Consider the following 10,122-nt stretch of genomic DNA (forward strand, 5'->3'; position numbering starts at 1 on the left):
CTTAGTCATCAGAAAAATGCAAATCAAAATGACACTGAAATTCCATCATGCCCCCCTCATAATGGTTAAGATCAATAATTCAACTAACACCACATCCTGGCTAGGATGTGGAGAGGAACATTCCTTCATTGCTGGTGGGAATGAAAACTAGTACAGCCACTTTGGAAATCTATCTGTTGCTATCTCAGAAAACTGGGAATAGGTCCTCCTCAAGACCCAGCTATTCCACTCCTTGGAATATACCCAGAAGATGCTCTACCACACAACAGGGAAATATGCTCAAATATGTTCGTAGCTGCCTTATTCATAATACCCAGAAAATGGAAACAGCCTAAGTGTCCCTCAGTAGAAGAATGGATAAAAAAACTGTGGTACAGTTTTTTATTGAAAATTAAAATCATTCATACTGCATCTCAACTGCTATCCCATCCCGTGCAGCATCCCATTACTCCCTCCCACCCACTTTCTTCCCATTCCCCTTCCCTATGACTGTGACTGATGGGGACCTCCTCCCCTTGAATAAGATGCTAGGTTATGAAGTTTCTTTCTGGTAGTCTACTATCCTTCCTCTGAGTGCCACGGGCCTCCACATCTAGGGGGTATGGGCAAATAAGGGGCACCAAAGTTCATGTGAAAGTCAGTCCACAGTCTCCACTTAACTGTGGAGAATATTCTGTCCCTAAGCTTGGTCTAGGTAGGTGTTTGATGATGAATGCACATGTTGTCCTTGATTGGTGCCATAGATTGCGCAGAACCCCTGTGCCCTGATACGCGCATCATAGTGTTCTTCTTCTTCCAATGAATACTTAATGAAGACATTAGTATATATTACATCATATATGATAGTTTAATGAGATATCTTCTAATATCCATTATGATCAGGACATTTGTTTCCTTGGAAAAAATTGCTGCAGTTCTGTATTGTACCATTTTGCTATGATCCACAGTTTGATGCCATTTTATGTAATATATATCTATATTAATATGCATCTGAAATATCATATAGTGCTTTGCTTTCATTTCTTTCAGTTTTGTCTTTTTACGATACAAAGAAGCAATTCCCAAAGAAGTGTACACAAGATTCTTTCCTGAAAGAAATGCCAAGAATATTTGGTTGTAATGGCCTTTCAGAGCTGGAGCGAAAGAAGTTCTGGGAATATTCGCGGGACAGGGACGTTCATAAAAAAATGTCATTATGGAAATGATCTATGTGAAAAATAAATGTGTTTCATTTCAGAAACAAAAGATCAAGAAGCTCTGGTTTATCCTGAAAGAACTCAGTCTGTACCACTCATAAGTTCACAATTGGAGGCTCCACAGGAAAAAGGTTCACAAGTTTTGGAATACAATTTTATTGTGAGCAGAAATGGGAAAATATTAAGTAGGGAACGTAAAAGTCAGCACAGAATACATTTGGGATGCAAATTTTATAAAAGTAATCTGTGTGGAAAATCATTTACCAAATTCTCAAAACGTTAACTTCATCAAAGAATCCACAGTGGAGATAACACTTATAAATATGCTAAGAGGAAGAAATTTTTTACACAGTCATCAAAACATGAAGCTCAACACAGCATTACTACTGGACAAAAATGTCAAAAATGTAATGAATGTGGGGAATCATTTACCTCATCCTCTACTCTCCAGGTTCATCAAAGTATTCATTCTCAAGAATATCTTTACAAATGTAGTGAATGTGGAAATCCTTTACCAAATCCTCAAGTCTTCATGTTCACTACAGAATCCACACCAGAGATAAATATTACAAATGTAATGAGTGTGTGAAATACATTTACCGGTACTCAAATCTCCAAGTTTATCAAAGAATACATACTGGAGAAAAACCTTATAAATGTAGTGAGTGTAGGAAATCCTTTTCTGGCTCTTCAACTCTCCAAATTCATCAAAGTATCCATACTGGAGATAAACCTTACAAATGTAATCAGTGTGGAAAATCCTTTAATCATTCTTCAACTCTCCCATGTCATCAAATAATGCATACTGGAGATAAGTCATACAAATGTAAGGAATGTGGGAAGTCCTTTACTTGCTCTTCAACTCTCCAATGCCATCAAAGACTCCATAGTGGAGATAAACCTAACAAATGTAATGAATGTAGGAAATCCTTTACTCAGTCTTCAGCTCTGCAACGTCATCAAAGTATCCATACTGGAGATAAACTTTACAAATGTAATGAGTGTGGGAAATCTTTATTCAGTACTCAAATCTCCAAGTTCATCAAAGAATTCTTACAGGAGACAAACCATATAAATGCAACAACTATGAGAATTCATTTACAAGGTCATCCAATCTTAATGTTCATCAAAGAATACATACTCGAGAAAAACCTTAAAACTGTAATGAGTGTGGGAAAGACTTTATCAATATTCATCTCTCCAAAGTCATCAAAGAATGCATAGTTGAGATAAATCATATAAATAAATATTTGTGGTAAATCATTTACATAGTACTCATAATTTCAAGCTCACCAATGAATTCATACTTGGGACAAACCTTACTAATGTAGTGAATGTGGAAAATTCTTTACTTCATCCTCAACTTTCCAAGTTCATAAAAGAATCCATACCTCAGAAAAACTTAACAATATAATGAGTGTGGGAAATCCATTACCAACTCATCAAGTCATCAAGTTCACTACAAAAACCTCACTGAAATAAAACATTACAAATGTAAAGACTGTGGCAAGTGTTTTACCTTGTCTTCAACTCTCCAAGTTCATCAAATAATCCATACTAAAATCAACCTTATGGGTTTAAGTAATACAGGAAATTATTGTGGAAGTCCTAAGCTCTTCAAGCCCACCACAGAATACATACCCAAGACATACCTTATTTATGTAAAGAATGGAATGTCCTTTCCCCAGTAATCATATCTTCAAAGACAACAGATCATGCAAACTGGAGACACACTACTTTAGTACAAGCTGAAACTTTAAAGAAACTGGAGACACACTACTTTAGAGCACCTAGAAATTTCCTATAAGAGTCTAACTTGATAGGTAGTTACTATCCCAGAGTTCATTTGAGAAACATGGTTTTTAAATGAGAAAATGTTTGTAAGTATTTAAACAATCTGGAAATTTTAGCTATTCTCAGTGAACCCATACTAGGAATCCTAGCACTTGGTAGGAATTGGAAAAATTCTACCCAAAAATACTTCTTATATTTTTATTACATAATTATTTGGAAAATAAAATAAGAAAGAATGTTTCATGCTATTTTAATCTGATGCCATTGATTAGTGGTGCTATAGATTTCATGTCAAAACTTAATAAATAAATAATATTTTAAAATGTAAGGATTTAATCCAGGATAATAGCACAAATATCTATGCTAAAACTAGCCTGTTGCATAATGTTCTATATAGTTTATTATAGTAGAATACTGGCAAGTTTAAGATATATTCTATATCAAGATTATTTTGTTGAAAGTTTCTACTTTTATGGATAATATATTATACATACTTTTAGATCTGAAGCTAATCCCTTATTTGTTATGATTATTAATAAACATATTACACCTCTGTTCTATTAATGTATGATGTGGCGCTACTTTGCAATGTTGAATGTTTCTTTTCCTTTTAGGACTATCTGGAAGTTGTCATGGATGGCTAATTCAGCTTTATTATTTTTATTCGGTTTGGTTTTCATTGTGCAAGTATGACCTGTAAATATTGTCCAAAAAACCTCTCTGCCTTGTTTAATGTATATCATCTCTATAGATATATTCTAAGTAAGCTCACTCAGAAAAGGAAAAAATAGGGCTTTTTTCAATATGAAAAGAGATACCCAAAGTGGGTTATAGACTGTAGTACAGTATTCCAAAATGTAAAATCTCAGTAAGGTATCTGGATTCATTTTTGAGCTTGGCTCTAAATGGAGGTGCGGCTGGGGAAGACTGAGTGTCAAACTCTTTTTAATAACCTTTATAGGGTGAAATTCTACAAGGATATTTGTAGTTGTTACTACTGCAGGAAAACCAAAGGTTTTGTTAAGCAGTGAGTTTTACCATCAAATGTATAACTTCCTTCAAATTGATAAAGATTTTTCTCAGCATATCAAATGGTGTTTACCTTAGGAAGAAGACTACAAGATCCAAGAGAAAAAATGTAGAGAGCATGTTTATTCTATTATACTGATGATTGTATAGCCAGAAGTTGAACTATTCTAAACCGTAATGTTCTGAAATGTTTATCATGACATTTTTCCTAAGATGAAGATATTTCTTAAGTTCCCCATGACAGGTATTTTTGATTTAGAACTTTCAGGTGATTTAGATGCACCTATAGGTTACCATATTGGTGAATCCTGAGGCCTCGTTGATGAGTACTGTGATGTCGCTGGTGCGTAACCTACTGTTGCCAAAGGGTGATGTGGCACAGTCAGTGGCTGATATGGCACTGTCATTGCTTGACAAACCCTTGTTGATGGGTGAAGCAGAAGTGGAGGAATACATTCAACAGGATCCTCCCAATGTCTGTAAGAAATTTGTGGAATTTGTACAGGTTAAAGAATGAAGGCTCATGTGTAGTTCTCCATGTTATATGTAAAAGCTGATACAGATTTATATGTTAACTCTATGCTCACAGCTTGAAAACAACAGATCATATCTAATTCCCTTGTTTCATGTCCAATGCTTCTAGCCAGATAACTTGCATAATGGACATGAAACTATAGAGTGAGTTATGGTAAATAATCATTTCCCTACTAACAACCTGTGCAAACAGTCTAAATTTTAGGAATAAAACAAATGACTTCCAGGTTTTTTGTGAAATCTGTAAATGTCAGAATGTCTTGTCAAAGACTTCATTGTGCAATATCCTCCCTTTTATCAATAGATGCTGAGATACGTGTTATATAGGAAGGAGCATGTTTAAGAGCAGTGGCCTCTACCTTTCTCTACAGTCCATCTCTCTATTATTTATAAGTCTGACATTGTGGATTCTCAGAGCAGAAATGTGCATTAAATTAATGGACCCTCTATTCAGGTCATTAATAACAGTCACCATCTGCACAAAACCAACATGGATAGTGTAAAAAAATACAGGTGTACCATACATGAACTTATTGACAACTTAAACTCCGGATTTTCCTGTACCTGCTCTGGTGGCCAATATTCCTAATTCACTTGACCTTGTCTAAATTGTGGAGGTTCATATGGTAATATGTGAAGCATCTCAACATCTGCGACACTCATACACACATCTTTCTTGTTCTCTGTCCTGCAGGTATTGATGTGTCAAAAATAAACATCGAAGTATCACCTTTATCGAAAATTAAAAGGCTTTAGTGAAACTAACTGTAACTTAAGTATAGCCCAAAGAACTGAAAGTAAGGAGCTTTTGAATGCAGAAAACATACACACACACACACACAAAAAACCAAAACAAATAAGCAAAAACACATCGTACAGGTCCAATGAGAGCTAAGCTAATTAGTTAGCTATAGTTGATGTTTGCATGAGCAGGCAGTTTAACAGAAGCCAAGATAATTTAGTTGTGGATCCGGATCATAGATTCCTATAGTAGGGTTGGGTAACATATAAAACAACCTGATATCTGATAGACCACCCATAGGAATGACATTTACATATAAATTAACCCAAAGTAATGGAAGGCTGGTCTCTCCGTGAATACGGGGCTATGGGGCCTACGGACTGATTTTGTAGCACACTATTAAAAGATATCCCTCTGAGTCACAGACTTCTGAACATCCAAAATGTCTGCACATTCAAGTATACATTATTAAGCCTGTATCAGAGGCTACCTAGGATAGATATATTTAATTCTCTGGAGCAACTGAACTGCGACTGATGTGGTAGTTTGAGATGAATAAACAAAGTCAATCAAATGTGCTATATAAATTAAATATCCCTACAATTGTAAACTAAAATGAACTTTCTATACCTCTTGTTGAGTATTTCTATCTGGAAAGAATCTGGTTATAATAAAATCGTAGACCTCTATTCCTATTTGTGAGGTGCCACGTTGGACAATCCTTTCCCACAAAGGCAGACAAAGATGTGCAAAACATCTCCTGGGCTGTATATGTAAGAAAATAATTATTTGCTGATAGGTCATGCCTTAACTTAATACACTGAATACAAGTGAACATGAAAAAGAATACCCAGGAAGCCCACAGGGATCCTGAGGTATCAAGAAGTTGAGATCGGGCTGGGTTCTCCCAAGCTCCTGTACCCAGGCAGATTGAAACATGCTACTGATTGTTTCAAGAATTTAGAACTCTATCTACATTGAGAGTTTAGATATTCATAACAGTTTCCTTTTAAAGAATTCATGGAAATTCATGGTAATCCAAAAACCCATGTAAGACAAAAGGACACTCAAAACACATCCTTGTCTACTTATAGGATGAGCACTAAATGGGCATGATTTGCCACGAAAACATCCAGCCTGTCTGTTTTAAGGGTTCAGTAGATTTTTTCTGTCTCTGAAAAGCTAGTGCATTAGAAGAGTGATACCTGTTTTTGAGAGGTGAAGTGAATTGAACAGAAAGGGTGAATTTTAGCTTAACATTGTCAGAGGTAACAATTATGTATTTGGAAGATTTTGAGATGTAGCTCAGTTTTCTCCAGAGGCTGACTGATCTATGGTTACTATGGTTCTACCATTGCAGCTGAGTTCACAGCTTTTGTTGAGTATATCTGTTGGATTTGGTTGTTTCTGGTGACTTTTGTCTTTATCCATGGTACACAGCGATTTCTAGAGTCTTAACATTTTTCTTGTGTTTGGTGTCCTCTATTAGTTCACAGAAATCTTCATCTGGTGAAGAATTAGAATTACAATAATTTTCATCATTAAAATCTTGTTAGAATTGCAGTTCTTTTGCCTCCACCATTGGTTTATTCTCAGCTATAACCTTGTCTTATTGTTGTGGGGAGCCACCTTTTTCGTGGCTATCATTTGAAAAAAACCTCAGGATGTACTTAGGTTTCCATATTCACCATCTTTATCATGTTCATTGAATCCATCATTGAATCCTGTACAGAGTCTGCAGAACAAAGCACTCATTGTAAATAATATACTAAAATGTGACATTTTCATATAACAGGACACTTTGGTATTATTTCCTGTTTAAGTGCAAACATACACATGCACACAAACACACACACACACCATACACATTCACACACACACGTCTGTGCTGTTTCCAATGACAGTTTAGAATACAGATCTGAAACGTACAGAATTAATTTATTCTTGTTACATCTCAAAGTTTCTCCCATCCTTTTATCCTCCCATTTTCCCTCCCTTCCATTTTTCCATTTTTTCTCCCCTATGACTGTTCCTGAGGGGTATTACCTCCCCCTGTAAATGCTAATAGGGTATCAAGTCTCCTTGGTAACCTGCTGTCCTTCCGCTGAATGCCACCAGGTCTCCCACTCCAGGGGTCATGGTCAAATATGAGGCAACAGAGTACATGAGAAAGTCATATCCCAATCTCCACTCAACTGTGGAGAATGTTCTGATCACTGGCTAGATCTGGGTAGGGTTTAAAGTTTACCGCCTGTATTGTCCTTGGCTGTGCCTTAGTTTGAGCTGGACCACTGGGCCAAATCTGCCTATTATAATGTTCTACTTGTAGGTTTCTAGGACCATCTGGATCCTTCTACTTTACTATTCTCCAATGCTTCTCACATGGAGAGTCCCAATAGGATGTCCTCCCCTCTGTCCCATTTTCTTGGTAAGTGAAGGCTTTCATGGGACATGTCCCTGTGCTAGTATGCAGATATAAGTGAGTATATTCCATTTGAGTCTTTCTGCTTCTGGGTTAGCTCACTCATTATGATCATTTCTAGCTCAATCCATTTATCCACCAATTCCGGGAATTCCTTGTTTTTAATAGCTGAGTAGTTTTTCATAGTGTATAAGTACCACAGTTTCTTTATCCTTTCTTCTACTGATGGACACTTAGGCTGTTTCCATGTTCTGGCTATTATGAATAAGGCTGCTATGAACGTGGTTGAGCAAATTTTCTTGTTGTGTGCTGGAGCATCTTCTGGGCATATTCCAAGGAATGGAGTAGCTGGGTCTTGAGGAAGCCCTGTTCCCATTTTTCTGAAATTCCACAAGAAAGATTTCCAAAGTGGCTGTATTAGTTTGCATTCCCACCAGCAAGGAAGGAGTGTTCCTCTCTCCCCACATCCTCGCCACCATGTGGTGTCACTTGAATTTTGATCTTAGCCATTCTGATGGGTGTAAGATGGAATCTCAGAGTGTTTGATTTGCATTTCCCTGATGACTAACGAGGTTGAGTATTTCTTTAAGTGTTTCTCAGCCATTTGATATTCCTCTTTTGAGAATTCTCTGTTTAGTTCCCAGCCCATTCTCAATGGGTTATTTGGTTTGGTGGTGTTTAATTTCTTGAGTTCTTTATATATTTTAGATATTAGACCTTTGTCAGATGTAGGGTGGTGAAGATCTTTTCCCAGTCCATAGGCTGTCGCTTTTCTCTCTTGACAGTGTCTCCTGGCTTACCAGAGGCTTTTCAGCCTTATGAGGTTCCATTTATTAATGGTTGACATTATGGCATGGGCTGTTGGTGTTCCGTTAAAGAAGTTGTCTCCTGTGACAATATGTTCCAGGCTCTTCCCCACTTTTTCCTCTAAGTGACTTAGTGTCTCTGGTTGTATGTTGACGTCTTTAATCCACTTGGATTTGAGTTTTGTGCAAGGTGACAAATATGGTTCAGTTGCATTTTTTTACACATAGACCTCCAGTTAGACCAGCACCATTTTTGAAGATGCTATCCTTTTTCCATTGAATGGATTCAGATTCTTTGTCAAAAATCAAGTGACCATATGTGTGGATATCACATCTGGGTCTGCGATTCATTTCCCTGATCAACCAGCCTGTTGCTGTGCCAGTACCATGCTGTTTTAATTACTATTGCTTTATAGTACAGTTTGAGATCAGGTATGGAGATTCCTAAGGAGCACCTTTTATTGGACAAGATTCTTTTATCTATTCTGGTTTTTTGTTTTTCCATATGAAGTTCAGAATTGAACTTTCAATGTCCTATAAAAATTGTGTAGGTAATTTGATAGGGATTGTATTGAATCTGTAGATTACTTTTGGTAGGATGGCCATTTTTACTATATTAATTCTCCCATTCCATGAGCAAAGAAGATCATTCCATCTTCTCAGTTCATCTTTCAATCTCTTTCTCAGAGTTTTGAAATTTTTTTCCAACAAGTCCTTCACTTGCATAGTTATAGTAACTCCTAGATATTTTATATTGCTTGGACTAATGTGAAGGGTGTCGTTTTCCTAATTTCTTCTCTGCAAGCTTGTCATTTGTGTATAGGAAGGCTACAGACTTTTTGAGTTAATTTTGTATCCAGCCAGTTTGCTGAAGGTGTTTATCAGCTGTAGGAGTTCCTTGGTGGAATTTTGAGGGTCACTTATGTACACTATCACTCATCTGCAAATAAGGATAATTTGACTTCCTCGTTTCCATTTGGATACCTTGATCTCCTTTTGTTGTCTTATTGCTCTGGCAAGAACTTTGAGTACTATATTGAAGAGATATGGGAGAGTGGGCAGCCTTGCCTTGTTCCCAATTTTAGAGAAATTTCCTTGAGTATCTCACCATTTACTTTGATTTTGGCTGTTGGTTACTGTATATAGCCTTTATTATGATAAGGAAAGTGCCTTGTATCCCTGATTTCTCTAAAACTTTAAACATGAATGGGTGTTGGATTTTATCAAATGTTTTCTCTGCAGCTAAAGAGATGATCATGTGGTTTTTTAAATTTCAGTTTGTTTATATGATGGATTACATTGATGGATTTCCGGATATCAAACCATCCCTGCATGCCTAGAATGAAGCCTATTTGGTGATGATGAATGATATCTTTGATGTGTTCTTTTATTCGTTTTGCAAGTATTTTATTTAGTATTTTTGCATCAATGTTCATAAGAGAAATTGGTCTGAAATTCTCTTTCTTGTTGAGTCTTTATGAGGTTTAGGTATCAATGTGGCCATGGATTCACAGAATGAAATTGGTATTTTCCATCTATTTCTATCTTTTGGAGTAGCTTGAACAGTATTGGTATTAATGCCCCCTTGAAGGTTTGGTA

The 10,122-nt window shown here is 36.5% G+C and overlaps 1 protein-coding gene across 1 annotated transcript; it reads left to right on the forward strand.

Annotated features, from left to right (window-relative positions):
- The first annotated feature begins 1,694 nt into the window (after positions 1 to 1,694).
- LOC127186150 (zinc finger protein 239-like) lies at positions 1,695 to 2,420 on the forward strand. The gene has a single exon (XM_051142629.1). It carries the CDS (start codon positions 1,695 to 1,697, stop codon positions 2,418 to 2,420), a length of 726 nt encoding a protein of 241 aa, XP_050998586.1.
- The last annotated feature ends 7,702 nt before the right edge of the window (positions 2,421 to 10,122 follow it).

Source organism: Acomys russatus, unplaced genomic scaffold (genome assembly GCF_903995435.1).
Source record: "Acomys russatus unplaced genomic scaffold, mAcoRus1.1, whole genome shotgun sequence".
NCBI lineage: Eukaryota > Metazoa > Chordata > Mammalia > Rodentia > Muridae > Acomys > Acomys russatus.

Coding starts and splice junctions, on each gene's coding strand:
- LOC127186150 (XM_051142629.1), top strand. CDS start 1,695: ATGTGGAAATCCTTTACCAAATCCTCAAGTCTTCATGTTCACTACAGA.